Source organism: Centropristis striata, chromosome 1, assembly GCF_030273125.1.
Source record: "Centropristis striata isolate RG_2023a ecotype Rhode Island chromosome 1, C.striata_1.0, whole genome shotgun sequence".
NCBI lineage: Eukaryota > Metazoa > Chordata > Actinopteri > Perciformes > Serranidae > Centropristis > Centropristis striata.
Window position 1 is genome coordinate 27,394,607 of NC_081517.1, and position 21,279 is coordinate 27,415,885.

General features: G+C 39.1%; 1 protein-coding gene across 1 annotated transcript in view; it reads right to left on the reverse strand.

The window, feature by feature from the left end:
* Positions 1–21,279, reverse strand: part of LOC131974643 (zeta-sarcoglycan) — a 390,877-nt gene that overhangs the window by 59,079 nt on the left and 310,519 nt on the right. The window contains exons 5-6 of the mRNA XM_059337047.1: positions 5,459–5,581; positions 1,304–1,376 (exon numbers count right to left, since the gene is read on the reverse strand). Coding sequence (XP_059193030.1) covers positions 1,304–1,376; positions 5,459–5,581 — 196 coding nt within the window. The remainder of the gene's footprint in view (positions 1–1,303; positions 1,377–5,458; positions 5,582–21,279) is intronic.

Here is a 21,279-nt window from a genome sequence, read left to right on the forward strand (position 1 = left end):
GTCATCATTCATAACAAGCATTACCTTCTCTGGCCACAACATTCCCCTCTCCTCCTCCTCAGTTACCAACCTGGGGGTAAAAATGGACCCTCAACTCACCTTTGAATCACACATCAATCACCTCTGCAAGACCGCCTTTTTCCACCTTCGCAACATTGCCAGACTCCGCCCCATCCTCTCCCTCCCAGATGCCGAAAAGCTGGTCCACGCCTTCATCTCCTCCAGATTGGATTACTGCAATGCACTTCTCATCGGGATCCCTAGCAAGAGTCTGCAGAGACTCCAATACATCCAGAACTCTGCAGCTAGGATCCTGATGAGAGTGCGGAAATATGATCATATCACCCCCATTCTCCACTCACTTCATTGGCTCCCCGTTTCCACCCGGATTGAATATAAGGTTTCCCTCCTCACTCACCAATGCATCTACGGAAATGCCCCCTCATATCTCAAAGAACTACTCACCCCGCAAAACGCAACACGCTCTCTCCGCTCCACCCACTCAAACCGGCTCCACACACCAAGAACCAGACTCAGCACCATGGGAGACAGGGCTTTCTGTGCTGCTGCCCCACGGCTGTGGAACGCCCTTCCTGACACCTTGAGGGCACCACAGTCCATAGAGACTTTTAAAAAAGGACTAAAAACATTCCTTTTTAGAAAAACCATTGGTTCCTCCCATCTAGATGGTTTTTAGATTATGTACGTATGTTTTCTGTTTTTAGCTGTTTTTCCCCCCCTTTTTTTTTTCCTTTTTATAATTAGACTGTTATGTTTTTAACCTGTAGCACTTTGAGATTTCCTGTAATGTAAAGTGCATTACAAATAAAATGTATTATTATTATTATTATTACTAGTAAATAGGAGAAACTGAGCATACACTGTGCACTACATGTGTTGCAGTGCATGTATCAGTGGAAGCCTCCACTTGCTAACAGCCTGACCCTTGTACACTGCAGCCCTGAGGACTTCTGTTTCCTCTGTTAGAGCTGTCAGGCTGCCAATCACCAGCTCACCTCTCTCTGCAGTGAGCTGATTATAAGTCACGAGAGTACCACAGGACTGGCAAACTCAGCAGCTTAAATTTTTTAAATAACAGATTTTCCCCCAAAATTGTTATTTGTGGTGTTACTATCTTAGTCATTATTCACAAGAACACACTTCATAAATATTCTACTACGACTAAAATATTAACAACAAGGGGAACTTGTAAAGTGAGACGATGTGCCAGACTGCATGTCTGACACACACACATACATATGCACACCCATGCATACTCCGAAAAATAATTTAGAGTACTTACTTTAGGTCCTGGAAGGGTTCTGCCCTTACATGTGATGTCTCAACAGAATGGCTGAACACCACGCCTTCGTTCCCTATAGAGAGGGTAAGAGTGGATGAAAGGAAGGAAATTAAAACACATCTATCTTTTGTGTGAAAGCCTGCACACTATTGCATCACACCTCTATTCTTGGAGCTGAGACAGACACTTAAAATGCATGAGGTGGTGCTTCTATGTGCCATTCAAATATGACAGTGTTTCCAGGATGTCAGTGTGTTTCTCTGAGTGACATTTTGAAGGTGAAGGCCAGGGAGGGCCCAGGCACCTTGTCCAGTAGGCCTATTTAGTAATCCACCCATCCAAAAAAAAGTAATTCATCTTTCTCCTAACCTTAACAAAGTTGAATAAAGTAGTCACACCCCAATCATCATTTTTTTTTGCTCATTCTGTTCAGTATTTTGTTGGTAGCATAACATTAGCCACCAACCGCATTGTACTAATGCAGAATGGTTGCCTGCAGTATGAGCATAATTGTTGGTAAAAGGTTTGGCTCTGATATAATGCAGTGTTTAACCCCCCCATGTGAAGCAAGCACCTCTGCTTTAGCCTGCAGCCCTGAACAGATGCTTGGGGGGAGTGCTGGTCATGGCTCCTGCTGAGACCATGGAAACCATTTTGGAAAATCTGCACTGCTACAAATTTAATACTGCACAAGGCAACATTGCCCATTGGCAGGCCCACTGACAACAAAACTTGTATGGTTGTATGAAAGTGAAGCAGTACATGCCAAGTATATTTCAAGGATATTCAGGAAGGAGGATGAGCACGTCTCCATAAAGGTGCAATTCCACCTCCAAAGGATGAAAAGTTGGAGGGAAGCCCATTGCTTCTTCAGTTAAAACATAGTTTTCAGAGGTGTATTCCAAGGCCCACTGAACACTCCACAAATGTGAGTCTGTGCAACTGCCAACAGAAGGAAACAAGAAAAAAGAATTTCTCAACTATGCTGGGGATGGCAGTAAAGGTTTGTGTGTTGCTATGTGAGATTGCTACTCTGTACAATGATGTTTCTCACTTTGTCAACCACAGGCCAGGTTTGTTCCAGCCTCTGACTGTGTTACTTTTGGTATCACTTCTATATTTAACATTTTCTGAGACAGACTCTGGAGCATACTGCTGTGTACATGAAATGTTTACGAGCTTGTCATAGCCTTTTGGGTGGCACCTGTCCTGGTCCACAGTACCCATGAAGTGTTTTCAAAGCCGAGCCAGTACATTGGAACCAATACGAGTCACACTGGGTTTATATTTTCACAAATGGAAATCAAGCGTAAGCCCACTAGAATCACACCTCACTAGCTGCCATGGCACTGGCTTACATTGGCTGATTCTCATAAACAACAGGCTTATATGAAACCTTCCACATTAGCTATGCAGTCTGTCCTGTACACCTCTCGCCACTGCAGAGGGCAGCAATGTGTGAAAACATTGTTCATCTAAAAGAGGACATGCCTTGCTCAATTTTAGGTTCATACTGTTATTTTGTGTTTGTGTTTTCATGCTTTAATTTAAAAAAAAAAAAAAAACACATTATTTTTCTCATACTGTGCATCTGAATATACATGTATTCATCCTCTGTTTGAAATGCTCTCTTTTAGCCCCTCTCGAAAACAAGGCCAGTCACTTTAAGAGGAAGTTCTCAAGCTGTGGGTTGGTACACTCAGATATACTCTAATGAGCCTTCATGGAGTAAAATAGGAATGGCTTGTTAAATCACATGTTTCAGATCTACACAGCCCACAAAAATCAGACTGGGTTGTCTTATTTCACAGTTTGTTGGTTGACGAGCACTTCAGATACCAAAATGTGTGCACAAGCACTGAAAAAGAAGACTTTTTTCACGTTACCTCTAAATAAATAAAATAAAAGCACCTACCTATAAATTTAAATGATACATAAATAAACAGTGGACCTAAGAGCATGAGCTGAATGGATGTGCTCACATTAGCATTGTTTGAGTTCATTTTTTTATCTCGGACCTCCATCAAATAATAAATGATGACAACATTTTTTCGGAGTGCCTCTAATGGACACATCTCTCCAATTATGAAGGCCTGTGTGTGTGTGTGTGTGTGTGTGTGTTTTGTATTTTTGGCGTTAACCTTGAAAGTATAATGTGTGTGCTTACAAATGTATATTTTGTGTGCTTCTGGAAAATAAACCGAGAGCATTACTGACATATTTTAACATGGAAGCAATAAGCATTCCGCACACATATAAAAACACTTCCTATTGATTTTCACACTCACATTTTATGAGACAGAATGAGTAAATGAGAGAAAAACAGATACTGTAGTGCACCAAATACCAATTTTCCTCTCACACTTCTTAGTTTGACTTTTCATTTTAGTTAAATTGCTTTGCCTCTTCTTTCCTCAAATATACTCACCTGGCTCCGCTCAGATCTCCGTCTCTTTTTTTCCTTTCTTTTCCTACTGTATCTCTCTCTCTTTCTTGTTCTAACCTTTTCTTTTCAGTTCAGCAAAAACGGTTCTGCTTGCTGACCCAAGTCTTGTTTGGCTGCACTCATCAAGAGCACTCAGTTTAACAGCATACAGTGTGTGTATGTACTGTAAGCTGTGAGCGTCCTCAAGTAACCTTGTTACACAAATTAGTCAGAGCCAAGAGTTCATCCACTGCTGTAGCTGTGTCTTCATGAATCATAGAAAAATTCCAATCAGTTCCTCATGAATACGGAAAACGAGTGTGGGAGCTGGTCAGAACTGTGACCTCTATGATCTAGTATGTGGAATGAATTACATTAAGTTATAGCTTTACCATGATGCACTGTTTTACACGGATATGATTGATACTGCCCTTTTAATTACATTTCAGACAGCAACAAGTCATGATGATGTCGTTATTATGATAATATGTCAGATATCTGGACACAGTAAATTCCAGTTCAGAAGAACATTCTGGGTGTCAGACAACAAACCTGTCTCACTCTGCATTATGGAAATCCTAATTTATTAATCTTGGCTCCAAAAAATTTAGAGGATATGAAAATTGCCTCCATTAAAGATATCTAATATTAAAGGTGCCATGTGGAGTTTTCTTGTAAACAAGCAACAGCTTTGTTTACATTGAGTGCTACTAACCAAAATACACTGAGTGTATCCTTAAGCTCTTACTATTGTGTTAATGTATTTCCTTCCTTATACATTTTTTTAAAATCAAGAATTGTTTACATCCAGGTTTAGTGTCATCTTCTTCCCGGCCTTTGCTGACATATTGCCGCATGTCTGGGCATCTAACCATCACCTTAAGATCAGTGGAGTAGAGTGAACCACTGACAGGACTGTGTATTGCATCACTTGTGCACACGTGCAAGCAAGAACGTCTACATGTGTGTGAAGGGGATAAACATAACAGGGACCTTCCTGTTGAAAAATGGCACCGCAGCATTACTAGTGGTGAAAAACTCCACAGAAAAAATTAAAATGTTCTATATTAGGTCCTACAGAATTACTGTAAAAATATCAAAATGCTCAATATAGCCCCTATTCAGAAATGGTGCCTTTAAATGAGCCATCAGGACTTCTGCAAGGTTGTAAAGTCACAACTATACTATTTATACGTAGAAAGTGCTGCCACAGTGCAGTTACTGTTATTCCCCAGCTGCAATGATGGTGCAGAGACGCAGAAAGCACAGATGTGGCAGACCAGGAGACACTGACCAATAAGAGCAGACTGGACGTTTTCAGAAGGGGTCTTAAAGAGACAAAAGCGTCTCAGACAGAGAGTGAATACAGGTATATTCAGACAGACAGTATAAGAATGATGTATTTTTTGATTATTAAAGCATGTAAACATGTTCTAGTAGAAACCCAAAATACAAGTGTGTATTTATAGTACATAGTATGGTATATAGTAGGGTGAATTCGGGTAATGTGGGACACATTGTTATATTTTTCTAGATTTAAAAATATTTTATTTAATTTCAGTCACATGACACCCATGGTAGACCAATAGTAAAGGTTTTGATGACTATATTTACTTTAAGCAGGAAATAAACCAGCCAAACCTTAAGTGTCCCACATTACCCGAAACCACCCTATAGTATATAGTATATAGTAATATAGTATATATATGTGTGGTATTTTATGTGTTTACCTGTGACTCTCAATTTCTCCGTGCCGATGCTGATCTCCTCTTCGTCTGCGGAGAACAGAACTCTCTCTCCATCTGTACTCCTCACCTCAAACCTCTGACACTGAGCCTCGACCATTTCTGAACCTGAGGAAGCGGGAAGGAGAGAGAAAGGGCCACCGGGTTAAGATTTATAGGAGAGCAACATTCAAGGTATATAAACAGGCCATGTGGTAGATGTTTTTTTCCAAAGCTCCTTACAGAAGCATTGGTGCACAAAGGATTATCTTGAACGGCCATAGAGGGATTGGAACTCTAAACTCAGGCATCTACAAGTGTTTTGCTGTAGCACAATTGCATCATCGGTACTGATATTGGGACCACTAACATGATATGTAAATGATATGTAATCATTAGGAGCATGTAGATCAGGGGAGTCAGACGTCCGGCCCCGGGGGAGTTCAATCCGGCTCCAGGTAAAAAAAAATGTGTAAAAGACGGGCACTATATTTTCTAATAACTACAATTCAGTAATTATCCACTAGGGGGCACTGTTTTAGTCAGCGTAGAAAAAGCACATGTGAAAATGGAGTGATAATAATTCCTAGATGTTGATAAGTTGATTTCATCATCAAGGTGCAATACTATATTTTTCAGTTCCAAATACCTGTGAGTTAAAGTTTTCTGCCTGTGTATAATCAGTTGTGATCAGTTGTCATGCACACAATTTTAAATGATAAAAAGAAGCAGATTGCACATTTGAGCTTGTTTATATGTTTTGTAAAACATACGTTACCAGTCAAACGTTGGACACACCTTCTCATTCAATGGTTTTAATTTATTTTCTACTTTCAACATTGTAGATTAATACCGAAGACATCAAAACTAAAGAATTCATATGGAATTACGTAGTAAAACAAGTATTAAACAAACCGATAATGTATATTTTAGATATTTTAGAAGATTTTTAGTATCTACCCTTTGTTTTGATGACAGCTTTGCACACTTCTGTTATTCTCTTCTGTTAGCTGCTCACCTGGATGGTTTTCAATTAACGCGTGTACCTTGTCAAAAGTAATTTGTGGAATTTCTTGCCTTCTTAATGTGTTTGAGAAAAGGTGGCTACTTTTAATAATAATAATAATCTAAAATCTAAAACACGTTCTGGTTTGTTTAACACTTTTTTGTTTACTATATAATTCCTTACTTTTTCCATCATAGTTCAGATTTTTTTAAATATAAATTTTCCTTATAGAAAATATAATAAAAAGAAAGAAAAACCATTGAATTAGAAGTTGTGTCCATACTTTTGACTGGTATTGTATATTCATTAAATATAAATAAAAGAAAACATTTTTTTTCTAATGTACTTGTACTTATTTGCACTAAAACAAAACATGGATTTATTGTTATTTATAGGTAATTCTTCTATGATTTTATTGGTCCGGCCCACTTGACAACTACCTAGGCTGTATGTGGCCCTTGAACTAAAATGAGTTTGACACCCCTGATGTAGATAAATGAGTTTTCATGAGTTGATTATGCAAAATGACTTTACATCAGCTATTAATACCAAGAATACAGACTATAAACTAGAAGGGCACTTGGAGTGTGCCCTCTGCCAATGCCATGTCCTATCTTGCAATGTTAATGAAAGTGAAAAATAATTTGTGTATCCGCCCCATGACTCGGATCTGCTCCAAAATGTTATGGGTTGTTCCTTGGCTCATGCTACACCCTGCCACCACGTTGAATGACAATCAGACCAGTAGTTTTTCCGTTATCCTGCAAACACACAAATATACTAACAAACAAACATAACCTCACTGGCAGAGGTAACACTATGAAAACATTGCAGATTGTTCCATAGATTGCTTTTAATCTATGGAAGCAAAATACACAGTGTGTGAGTAGATACCCAACTGCCACAGTGAAGATGAATTGCAAGCTGGGAACCCAGAGGTGAAATGTTACAAATAAAAGTCAACCAACCAAAGTCAGACAGCAGTGCCTTGTGATTGGAGTTCGTAAAGTCCCTGTAAAACTTAAGAAATTATAACTTTCACTTTAAATTACATTTCCCTTTCTGATTTTTGCCTTGGGGACATGAAATATCCTTTGAAGAGAAATGAGGAGTGTGACAAAGAAGTATTCATTCTGAAGGAACATTAAAGAAGTTTCATTTTAGTCGGCAACTTTCTGTCAAAGAGAAATTACCTTTTAACTGAAGGAGACGCATTTCCATTCTATTTACACATAGTGAACATTGTTTAAAGTGTGTGTTATGAAAAGCACAATACATAGACATCAAACATGATAGACAAAGAGTAAAAAGAGGGGGAGAACTGACTTTGTGTTGAAGGGAAAAATATGTACAAATACTTTCAAACAAATTCCTCCTTAAAAATTTGAAGGGAAATCAGTTCTCTTTGGAATATTTATGTGCACTGGGTGAGATGCTTGATGTGACAAAAAACATTCAAATGAAATGTCTCCTAGAACATGAGGCCACAAGGAAAGGTCCTTCTTTGGTACCCTCAAGACACACTGTTTTAGTGCCACAAAATGACATTTCATCTGGTCCTCACTGCAGGAAGAAACACATGAAAATACTAGGCTTTAGGCCACTTTTACATGAATATGTTCATGTAAAAGATAGATGTGTTTTCATCCTCCATGTATCTAAATCTCAAAATAAAACTGCATTGCATTTTTGAATTTTCATGCACCATTTAATGTCACATTAAATGGCTGTTATCAGTTAAATAATTATGTTTATGTTTTTACTTTCCCACCAGAAAAATTACTTGGTACTTACTTGAGATTTACACCAAATGACTTGAGTCACAAGTTTGACTGCTCGTGCACTTGCAGCAAGATTTTAAAAGTTGATAAATCTACCGCCAAAGTTCCTAAATTACCAACAGTGGCACTTTTTCTTTTGTTCATCTTGTTCAACTCCATGTTTCCTTTTATTTTGTGATTTGGACTCTGATGTGCTGCCATGCCAACACTGCTGAGCCCAAAGAAAAGTCTCTCTCTCTCCCTCTCCCCTTTCTTCCACGTCTGGTCTCCCAGGCTATTACAAGTGTCAATTAGAAACCCAGAGTGCCTTGTCAGTAATAATCAAACTTTATTAGCAGCCATCAATCTGGGATTAAGCTCTTTTTCTCATCTCTCTCTCTCTCACTGTCTTTATCCTGTCTATCTCTCCCTCCTTAAGCCTCTCACTCCTCCACCGACCGTGTGAAAAAGCAATCGAGATTTGTGTTGTGAAAGGCTCACCCTGTAGCAAGGTGTGTGTGTATGTGTGTTACAAATGTATGCAACGACTTAGGAGGGGGGTGGGGAGGTTTGTTGACAGAGATGGGGGAACATGGTGAGAGGGGAATGAAAGAAAGAAAAAAAGAGGGTTTAAGTTTGAGAAGAAGAGATAAAGAGAAAGTCAAGTTGGTTTAAATTGGAGATGTGCTGTGCTAGTTGCTGTTTCAGACATCTAGCTAGTTCTCTTTGGCTGTTCAGCTCTTGTCCTATAATACAGCTCACAGTGCAGATTTACGACGTAGGTTCAGGTCAGCATATTTCCAAATATTTGTGTTTTATTCACTTAATGTTATGGCCATGGCCATACCCTCAGAATATTCGCAAAAGTTTCCCCTACCCTGTGTTATCCTGTCTGTCTCTCCCTCTGTTTATGTCTTGTTTTTTTGTGTGTTGGTGTGGTTTCTCATCCCCTGGCTCGTGGCTCTGCTCATCATGCACGCCTGTCTGCAATCAGCTCGCCTCTCATCAGCTCTCAGTATATCTGCCCCGTCTCTTCAACCATCCTTCGCCAGCTTGTTGCATCCACAACAGTGGTAGTAACACTTCCAAACCAACTAAGTTTGTATCGGTAATGATTCATTATATTCGTGTTTCATCTGACTAACCGGTCTCTCTAGTGTCCAAAGACCATCGCTCGTCTTCCTGCTCGTCTCCCTGTCTACCTGCCAGCAACCTCCAAGCTACAACTGCCTGCCACTCTTCAAGGCTAAATGAAGGCTCAGACATGGTCCCTGACACAGTGGGAGCTATGGGGTATGACACATACGCAATGCAACATTGACAGAATTTCATATTTCAGAACTTTATATTTCATATAAAATATATCCCAACCCAAGACTGACTGTGGAGGCCTCAGTGAAACAGATCAATCAGTTCCATGTTCTAGGATTGTGCATCACCATCTGGGCCTTTTGGCAAGTGCAAACCAGATTTGAATGTGCATGCATTGGACCTCAATAATACAATGTTATATGATCCCATGACTTCTCTATTATGGCATCCTTTCCATGCCTCCCCCTCATTACATAGGCCCCCTTACTGAGATCTTCCTCTACAGTGAAAACAAAAAACCTCTTACCACAACCAGCTTGTCTGTGTCCCTTATGTGTTCGTAACACTTAGCAGTGGTGTATAACCACAGACTGTATAAATAATGGACGTAGTCACCGTGACGTCACCCATTGGTTTGTGGACTGCCCGTTTGAGGCATCGAGTTCGGTGACACCCGATGCCATCTTGTATCGCCATCTTGTTGTTTCGGAAACGGGGAGCAGACCATATTTGGACTGTGGAGGAGCGAGAGGGATCTGACGACACTGACTACACGCCTCTTCTCTACACCGGCAAACTGACTGAGCGGTGGCCCCATTAATGTTTTCTTCTAAATGGGGCCATTATTTACACAATTAACATAGTGTAACGCCCCAAATCATACAATTCTTTATCTTCTATTTTCTTCATTATTTACACAATTAACATTAAATTGTCTTGAAGAAGACTTTTACTAGCGATTTAGACCATTGTGTTCCTCTAAGAAAAAAATTCTGAGGTAATAAATCAAGTGAGAAGTTTTCTCATTTTGTATTGAAATGAATGGACCTAAATACTTCTGCAGCTGCTGTCAGCGCCCCCTGTTGGACTTTTTGCTAGAATGCAGCTTAAGGCACTTCCTGGTTTGCCACACTTGCTGCCTGTGTATAACAGATGTTGGAAGGCGGATTCAATAATAAAAGGAACTTGTAATAATTAAGTCTAAGGGTAATTAAGTAATGGTATATCAGACACATTTACACCTCCACTGTAGAAAAAGAGCAGTAGCATCAGATAAAGAGGTAATAGAAGACAACATGTGACTGTTAAATATTTAATGGCCATTTCCAGATCAGAGACAACTGCTGACTAAATGATCTGTTCTTTAACTACAGTATTATGACTCATCTTCCCTTTGCACTGGGACTGTAATGTGTTACATAAGAGATGTGCCCATGGCTTTAACGCCAAATTGAAATAAACCTGTGAAGGAAAAAATATTTATGGAATGAACAAAAAGCAATTTGCTGCTCTATATGTGTGCGCTCACACCAGTGGCAACAAAATGAGACAAAGTGGCCTGAAGTTATTTGTTTCAAATGATCGCTTGGAGAAAAGAACTGACAGAAAGTGGAGCGATGGCCGGTGGAAACATCTCTGCTGAGCAGTTTTACTAAATGAGTAGTGGTGTGTTGTTGCTATGGAAAATCAAACGGTAGATACGTCCACTTTTATGTTTCTTTAATGCTGTAAAACTACTTTTAAACTGAGCTATAATTGATGTGTCAGTGAGTAATCCTCCAAACTGAGAAATGGAAGTAAGGCTTATTATAGCTCGAGTCACTTTTGAAATGTTTGTTCTGAATGTCTTTTAAAACTGACAACAGTGAAAGGAATGAAGCATAAAGGCATGGAATATCAAGGCTCTCACCTAACCACCAAACCTTATGAAATGTGGACCCTTTGAAATGACATAACTCCACTGTGTTCATGTTTCTCTGCCATTGTACACATTTAACACATTGAGCAACAACATGATGAGTGGTTTATCCAATAATAACTATCTGATCTTTCTGGTTTCACCTTGTTAGCGATCTGCAGGTAGCTAATGTTTATTCTTTGTAAATTAAGTGCTTTTGGTCAATTAATTTGCTCCTGCAAATGTCTCTCCCACTGATAACACCAAAGTAATTCTGCTGTCACCAATAACAACAGGACTCCTCGTTAGGCAGACATGTTAATTGATGCACTGATTTAAATAATCACTTCCTGACAGCATCGCCTCTGTTGTCACAAGTGCCTCCCTCAGCAGGATCCTTCAGTAATAATAAAGCTTTTAGAATATCTCACTGATGAAGAGAGGTGATAGAGAACAGTGCGTGTGACTGAGGTCCTGAGTCAGATCTCAACTTTTTAGCATTTCAAGCGTGCGTCATGAGCTTCAGCTGGCTGAGCCAGTAGGGTGCCCTCTAGCTATCACAGGCATTTTAATGTTTTAAAAATGGTGCAAGAGCATTGTGTTTGGTTTATTACTACTTTCAAACACAAACATGGCATTTCATTTGTGATAATGAAAGCACGCTCCACTCACTTTTGCCTAATCAGCCTGCTGTCACGTTAATTTCCGGTTGTTGTGGTTCACTATTCACAACCCCTGTTGGCAACTACACCTCCATACACATCGCAGCTTAACAATAAGGTTATACTAACATATGACACATCTGTTAATGCTGTGGTCAGTAATAACAGATTACACAACATTTGCACTGATGCATGCAAATGTGCAAAACTTAATTTTCTTATTTGCTCATTTTATGAGAAGTTAATGCAAAAACTGATATTCTACAATGTGCTTTGATCTGAAATATAAAGAAGAAAGATAAAGCCAATGTCTATCTATCAAACTTCATCATAGCGTGTAAACTACTGTCTCCAAAGTGTGTTCTTTTCTGACAAGTTAAATAAAGTACGATATGTATTTTTCTGAAATGTCACTTTGCCTAAGAAGTTTCATGTAGTGGTTATGATTTTTTTTTTACCTTGACATCCTTCTCACATTCATAAGGAACTAGATGGCACTAAAGCTTCCAACAACACTGATGAATTATTTAACTTGCTGTTTCATAATTTAGAGTGAGCAGAGTTTGGTCCCTGTCTATTTTTTTTTGTAAAATAGTAATTAGCAATTTATAACAAAATGACAAACTTTTATTGAAAAATGGTAAAAATGACCAATTGAAATAAAAAAAATCTTATTTTTCTTTGGTATACAGACAGGCAATATATTATTGCTCAATAATAAGTTGTCTAATGTCAAGTCCCATGTTTGAGTTCATGTGATATGGCAGCTAAAACTTGATAGTTGTCAAAACTGACAAGCTGAACAAGCCAAGCGAGCAGTTATGTCTTTCAAACATAACAGGGGCAGACAGAGAACACAACATAATGGTGTGTGTGTGTGTGTGTGTGTGTGTGTGTGTGTGCTTCATAACTAGTAACGAGAGTGACCTCGGGCCTTTCAGAACTACCTTATGTCACTGTCTTCAACTCAGTTTTACCCACCAGAAGCATGATTCTTTAAACTAGCCTGGCCCTGATGGTCACATGCATTTATGGGCTCCTTTTATCACAATTTTCAATTAACTCTTCTTCTGTTAGATAGATCCTTCCCTTGTTCTTGTAATTCAAGTTTGAATAGGCTAAAACAAAAGAAATAATTTATTAAACTTTTAACATACTTCAATGGGATTCTGAGTTCTCCAATTTGTATTCTGTAATTAATGAAAAGAGGACATTAAAATTGTGCCTGTGTAACTTTTTTACTACAGCACATTAAAGCATTGAGGCTATAATAAAGTTATATGGGTTTGCTATCCAGGACTTTTAATTCAAGGCTTTAAATTAGGGCTTCCAGCAATGATGGGATATGACGCAAGAAGACACTGCAAAAAGGATTGGGGGATAGGTACAAAGAGGAGTGTGGCTAAGCCAAGTAAACACTGCACGCATGGTTGATTTTCCCAAACAGGTCAAGATGAATTTTAATTATAATCAGCTTCAATGTGCGTTGTGATTATGCCTCCGCACCCCCTCACCTTTCTTCCCTTCAGCATCCTTCTCTCACACTCATGGAGATCACACTCTTGGTGAAACACTCTGTGACATTCATGTAAATATTTGTTCTCAGTGTGCGTGCCCAGCCTTGAGTAGTTTTCGCGTACATCCCTGGCCATGCGTATTTGCATATGTGAATGCTAATATATTCTCCAGCCAAGAAACACTTCTAAAATTAGGCAGCTTTTTGTCCTTTGGCTATGCAGAGAAAGTCGACCATATTTTGTCTTATTTAAATCACTCTATAGTTTTCCTTAGGTCAAAATTCTGGCAATATGCTAAATGTAGCATTAAGGCTTTTAAGTGAAAGATGAGGTTATATAACTCAAACTTTAGTGTCCTTGCACTGTTAGATGTAGATTTTATGACTGTTTTTAAGATTTCTCTGGCTGCTTTTAATGCTTGGCTGGGTCTGGCTATTGGCTAAATCACTTTTCACCTTTTATGAATTGGAGTGCAGCCTGGGATCTCCAGGCAGGGCCCACTCACCAGCTGCATAGTCTAGACTAAAAAAGGTTAAGGGGACTTCAGGCCTCTTCAGCAGGAACATCAGCAAAAGCTACTTTCTACAACTGGAGCCAAAATCGCTGGCCTGAAAGGATCTGTCCAATAATAGAAGGCACACAGGCATCTTTATCTATCTATACCCCTCCAAAGACATGTGTGACTGTGAGATACTCTGTAATAAACTGGTTGATAAAAGATATATTACACTGCAGTGGCTAAATTGCTCACTTCTCTACTTTGTTCTTGGGGTCCTTTAACACCTGAGCTGTTTGGTCAGAACAAAGAACTGAACTCTGGTCCGCTAAAAAATTGAGATTTCGGTCGGCTTCCCAGTGCACCACAGTTCAGTTTGCTGCAGGTGAGAAGGCAGTCTGAATCAAAGGAATGAAGCAAACCAAAACACAACACATTCTGGGTTTAATTTTAGCGGAATTTTGAGAGTCAACACTAGGCAAGGTAGCAGCAGGCTTGAAAAATGTCTCATGGACAGATGTGGTTTACTGTAAAGGCACTTAAAACACTTAAAAAACCCCCAAATATGGTCAGACGATCACATAACACAGTTGCTTGTGGCTACACACAAAAACAACAAAGTCTTCAAATTATTTAAGGACACAATGGTGGCTCATGGATTCAATCGCATGGTATATCAGTAACGCATAAAAGTGAAAAATCTCTGAACTCTAAAATGCGGTTCAAATTTTGTTTTAAAGATTTATGAATATTTTGCTTTCTTGGCATGTTTTTGAGAAATGTATGGACCAAATTTATACATATGTGCAACTTATGAACGGTCAAAGTAAAGTTACACAGACTTTTTCTTTGGATATGCACATTGTGTTGTTGGTCCAGTATGTCTACAAACAGAAATGTGATATGTATTATGAACATGTGAGTGTGTGTGTGTGTATGTGCTTCTGAGAGTTGGATGGCAAAATGTGTTGGGAATGAATTAATCAGTGGCCAGTGTGACAGACGCTGTGCTACAGCAGCGAGACAAGCAGCCAAGGGTGGAAGTGTCTTGGTGTCTGTGCCCACACACACACACACACACACCAGCACACAAACATGTACAATTACAGCTGGAGATATATTAGTTCTTAGGAACTTCTTCCTCTCTGACATGCTCATGCACAAACTAAAAAGTTTTCCTGACACCAAATCCACCAAATCTGACTTCAGGCAGGCACGGATATGTGTTTGCTTCCCCGAGAAAAAAAAGTTTTCTAGCAGGGTTTTTTAAATTTCTGTCAACTTAACACGAGCAGCAAACTCTCCCTTAGATTATATTGGCATTAAGCCTCTCTTTGGCTCTGCTCCAGTGATCATCAGCCCGTGCACACACATACAAACACACTTGCCAAATTGACTCTCCTTCTTAGTGGTGAGACCACAAGGACAGTTTCTTATTTATGCAAGCAAACTATCAAAAGTGTACGTGCCTATCTCTGTGTGTTTATTAATAATCATGCAGAAAAATAATGAACCAGAGAAATCAGAAACACTTCTAGGCAGCATATACTACATTTTATAGACAGAAATCAAGACACCATGCTGTGTCCTTGTCCTTAAAATAATTTTACAGAGGAATACATGATTGCAATGCACAACAACAGGGCTTTTGTGATTAGTGAGGAAAACACATTTTAGTCCTTTTGTTTTTTATCTATAGTTAAAAAAGTAGCGTAAAATAACTTTCTATGTCAGGTGTATCATTTTGGCTCTGACTGGATTTTACTCACTAAACGTCCTGATTAGTTATTCAAACATGACGAGGCTTATCAGTGGATTAAGACGAGCATTCTGTTGAGTGAGTCAGGCTGATATGCTTGTCAGTTCCCCTCCTGTCTCGAATGTCAAATTTAATGAATATTCAAAAAGCCCAGTGGGCTCTTTTGTGTGTTCTGCAAGGGAAAATGTTCCTGGGGAATTTTTGCAAACCACATTACGCAATGTGTGGCACATGTGTAGAAATATTTAATGAAATATCGAGTAAAAAGTTTTTCCGTCCTTTGGAAATAATAACGCATTCCCACTGAGAAAATGATTGGGAGCATTAAGTTCCACATTAGCAAGTGAGCCTTCATGAGTCGGAGCAAGGAAACCACAGCAAGGGATCAACTGGTGTTGGAGGTAAATGGTAATCACAACCAATTAATAATGTGTTGCTTTATTATTGAGAAGGATGATATCCAGTAGCAAACATTTAATGTAGAATACACTAATTATTTTATTATGCTCACTTTTAATGAAACTTTTCCCCTTTGTTAGATGCATAAATTGACCTTTATGTTTTATTGTACTGCTGTTTTACTTGTTATGGGCCCCTCAATGTAGATAAACTCCAAACATAATCAGAAATGTATACTGTAATCTCTTGCACCCTCAAATGTTCCAGACAGGACCAGTCAGCAGCTTTTATTTACTCCACATAGGCCAAGTTTAGTACCAGAGCTTTTACTTAGCTCAAAGGTGAGACTTTTCCAAATCATCATACAAACATAGGCTATGCTTAAATCCTGTCAGTGGAAAAGGTATGTAAAAAAGATAGAAGAACGTTGACTTTTTTGGTGTATTTTTGTCTTTACTTGATAGATGATAGTGTGGAAAATGGATGGGAAACAAGTGGGGAGAGAGACGGAGGTGTGACATGTAACAAAGGTCTCTGGCCTGAATTAAAATAGGGCTGCAGGGCATCCCGGTGGCTCACTGGTAGAGCACGTACCACTAAGGTTGTGTCCTTGTCACGGCAGACCAGGGTTCAAATCCAGCCCGAGGTCCCTTTGCCACTAGCCTACCAGGACGTGCCACACAAATTAATTTTTTTTTAAATGAGCAGTGAAAACCTAAAAAAACTAAACACAGAGAAACACAAAAACACAACATACTGAATATACACTAAAAAGCCCTGCACTTTTATAGCACAAGCTGCAACGTGATCTTGTATAAATGCTGGTATCTGTCATGCTTATCTCTGGGACTACCTTTATACGCCAGAGATCACTTGATGAGCCACACTGCAGTTCCCTCAAAGTGTCTTTGCTGGCATTTTTTGTCACTTAAGTCCCATCTGATTGAATGTTACTGCTATTCAGTGTATCACATTATCTCTGTCTCTCTCTTAATGACACTGTAAAAGTGCCAGACAATGTCTGCCTTTTATTCCTTAGAATGGTACAAGGTAAGTTGCCTGATATCAGACATAATTGTCAACTTGTTACACTCCATTTCCATCTTCACTCCAATCTATTTCTGTTGGGGATGGGTATTTGATTTTCTCTGGCCAATCACTCGAGACCAACGTATCTGCCTGAATCTAACATCATTTTTTGATGACAATGAAGCGTAGCCATGCCAACATCCTACTTTTGCCAAGAGTGAAATAAAACAAACTACAGTGTGGGTTGATATTAAGACATGCTGTATGTGTTAACAACGTGTTGACAACAGTCCTTCCTGTGGTGATGATTGGCTAATCATTATCTATATTTAAGGTTTTCCTGCTGTGGTTTGTTCATTTTTAAAACTCTGATTGTTCATACACCCTTCGTTATTCATATACACTCACTGGCCACTTTATTGGCTGAAGTGTGTACCTAATAAAGTTGTGGTGTGGTCTTCATCTTCTTCAAGGTTGGACGTGTTGTGCGTTCAGAAATGGTTGTGCGTGCAAATCCCAGTAAAGCAGTAGTTTGTGAAATAATCAGACCAGGCAGTCTGGCACCAACAACCATGCCATGTTCAAAGTCTCTTAAATCACCTTTCTTCTCCATTCTGATGCTCACTTTGAACGTCAGCAGCTCGTCTCACCATGTCTACATGCCTAAATTCACTGAGTTGCTGCCATGTCATTGACTGATTAAATTTTGGCATTAACACGCAGCTGAACAGGTGTACCTAATAAAGTGGCCTGCAATAGATTCTTCTTCAATGAAGCTTAAAATGCTTAGTCATGTTGACCCAAAAAAGGAGTTCATTCAGGCAGGTGTCAGTAGTGGTGAATATCCAGCAATGTAATACAGCCCAATACAAAACCACCAGTAACTAGAGCTTAAAATGTTCAAGTGTGTATTAATATCCTGGGTGAGAATAAATCAAGAGAATGACCAACAGTCCTTGTCAGAACTTCAGCCATTCAACAAGCCACCTTCCTCATGGATAATAAGCATCACAAACCCACAGTTGAGGGTCAAGTTATAAGCCAACTTGGTGAAAAATGAGTTGAGTGGAGTTGAAAGTGAGCCACTGTATCTTTGAGAGATGAGTGCTACGTGGCACTGTTCCAGTAGCAAGAGAATAATGGAGGCAGAGAAGAGGGCAAAAGAGAAAGCAACTGTATTATTTTGGCCCTTTGAAAGTAAACAGCATGCAGCATGGCCATGATGCAACGGCAGGAAACAAGAGGGTCACCGCATCATTGTGTTTCTACCCATCAAAGAGAGAGACAGGCCCTCTGCTGTGCCACAGCACACCTTTAATCTCCTCAAGGTGTCTCTCAAAAGAAACAGACACAGATAAATGAGGGGAAAGATGTGAAACGGAGGAGAGGGAAATACTGAGGAAGAAACTGCATTGCAACGCACTTTTTAATTCAGCTTTTGAATTTGCCACAGGTGGGAGGGTGAGATTCATGCGCTGAGGGACACAAATTATTTATTTAGAGTTGATTACAGTCATTAATATAGTAAGGGAGGAGAGAAAGAGACAGAGGGAGAGATAAATGAGTGCTGTTTGTCATCTACATTAATCAACCTGATCTCTGGAGTCAGGGCTGTGGGATGGAGGGAAGATGGAGTGGTGGGAGGTGCGGATGAAAAGACAAGCAAAGGTTGTGCCATGCAACTCGACATATTCCTATGGAATCTAAAGCAACCAAAACACAACCAAACAACCATTGTCAGCGTTAACACAATTAGTGATATTATAGCTTTGGGGCTACTTTAAGTGGAAACAGAGAAAGTTTTTTCAGTAAACTAAATTTCATTTCATTTAATTATCTTTTCCTGCTCTTCATGCAATTACTTTTTAATTACAATTTTCCTTAAAAGGAAATCTTCATAAAATAGTTGATTTGATTCAAATCTTATTTTGTGCTTCCATTATGTAATTCACTGTGCAATTAATTATCTTTCCCTTGTTTTGGCCATGAAGTATATTTTTGTCTATACAATCACACAGTGAACAATTTATTGTGCAGACTGTTCTCATTCATAAGACGACAAATACTGACGCTTTGTCACAACACTTGACATCTAATACTGACAGACAAGGAGCCCTTGAGCGTCAATAATAGAGATATAAAGCGAAAGAGGGAGACAGTGGAGAAGACATGCAGGTTAAGGCTCCAAGCCGGATTTGAACCCGGGCCGACTGCATTGCAAGGACCAAGACTTAATGGTATGCTTTAAAACTTTATATTATTTTGTTCTCATACAACTTTGTTAGTAAAACAAAGGGGTGTTTTAAGCAGAACTTAATATTAAAAATCTAAAACTGTTCTGACAACTCAGAGCTACAATGTGATTAGACTAAACTAAGTCTGATATGTTAATGAACTGATCTATTAATTCCTAATGAAGGTGTGGAAGTTAAAAGAGAGCTAAGATGTGCATGGCTACAAACGTATAGCAGGAAGAATAAAATATTTAACAGAAAGCCAACAAAACCTCAGCAAAGCCAAGAAGAGTCTTTGGCAGCGCATGAGAAACTAGTGAGGATACAGTAGATTCAGTTTGACACAGGCAGACATGATCTACTGAACTCCCCTTACACATGTAACTCAGGTTTTTGTGGTGCACACCTTGAAATTGTGTCATCACGGGTTCAAGTACATTAATAATATACAGTGGCCTAAAGCATGAAAATGCATTTTCTGGTGCATTTTAAAGCACACATATTGACTTTTGTGAACATGTGCACATACTGTACTTTAACCTGGTGCTGCTCTGTGTTTTGAGTGGGGAATAACTGCAGCCTACGTTGATAAATTTGACATGAGCTGCAGTTGATGTGTACCTCACAGTACACAACTATGAAGTACTACTAGAAGGAAAATTGGAGGAAATATTGCATTGCTTTACTAGATTGGTACAGTGACCAGCTAAGCTTAACAAAGCTAGGCTTCAAATGTTACAGACATACTATATAGAAATAAGTGTAATTTACCAGAGTGAGCTCAAATGACATAGTAATGAGTCACAAAAACAAGACAAAATATGTTGAAAAAATTGAAGAAAAAATGGCCTGAAAAGGAAGCTATGCTACTTGTCACATATGTTCTTCATTAATTGCTGGGATAGCAAATTGTTTGGGCCAAGTGATGCACATTACGGCATGTCACTTGTGGGGTAACATGGCTCCTGATGGGATAAGAATGATAACTTGGCACAAGCAAGAATGTTTCTCCCTCATTTTCCCAGTCTGCCTTTATGCTTTTTAAACCTTGAGGCAAGCCCCAGTCCCAGACCCAATCATTGTAAACCACATCACATGACTTAGGAAAAATATATCATAAAAAAAAAGTTTCCCATTCAGCTGCATATTAGAGAGTTGTTTCTCTTGTTGGAAAAGTTGAAGAACTTGTAGCCTAGAGTATATCTGATCTTTAAGGCTTTGTAGTGACTTACATGCCTCCGTGAACATAATTATATTAATATCCTGAAGTCATGGCAAATGCAAGCTGCAAGAGATAATAATCTTGCATTTAAATATGAGTTAGTGAGCCTTAACAGACATTTTATTAATTGACCTTTTACATTTGCAATAAAAGCCTAGTGCCAAGTTGCAGTACCTGCTTTTAGGCATTAAATGTTTTTTGCAGAGCACTGATGATGGCTGACTTAACTTACTACATGAATGTTCCTTGCACTCTTTTATTACTCTGCAACTTGCAATTACAAAGATTGATTCAACATCTTCCACTATTTGGAGTTATAGAGCCCCCCCACTCCCCCACCCCCAGATATTTGCCCAGCGCCTACAATGGAAATGTAACATGGCAACAGTGCCTAAGGGGATCTGGTGGTGTACGGAGCTGAATGCAAGCGTACGGGAGCTTGGGCATTCTATCCTTTTATCTAAAATGCACACAGTTATAAATGTTTGCTTTCCAAACATGCCTAAAGGAATACTGAGTCATTGCTCTGACCTTGTGGCAGATTCTTCAACCATGGTGCACTCTGCATTATTCATGTTTTTAACACAATGCAGAAAAATAAAATGCTATCAGACATCATTAGTGTGCCCCACAGAAAACATTTTTGTCACCTTGCACTGTTGTTGGTTGTTAATTGTAAACTTGACTTTAACATTTAGGAAATACTAATCTCTTTAAACTCCCTTTGTAGTCTGAGTTGTATTGACCAATCAAG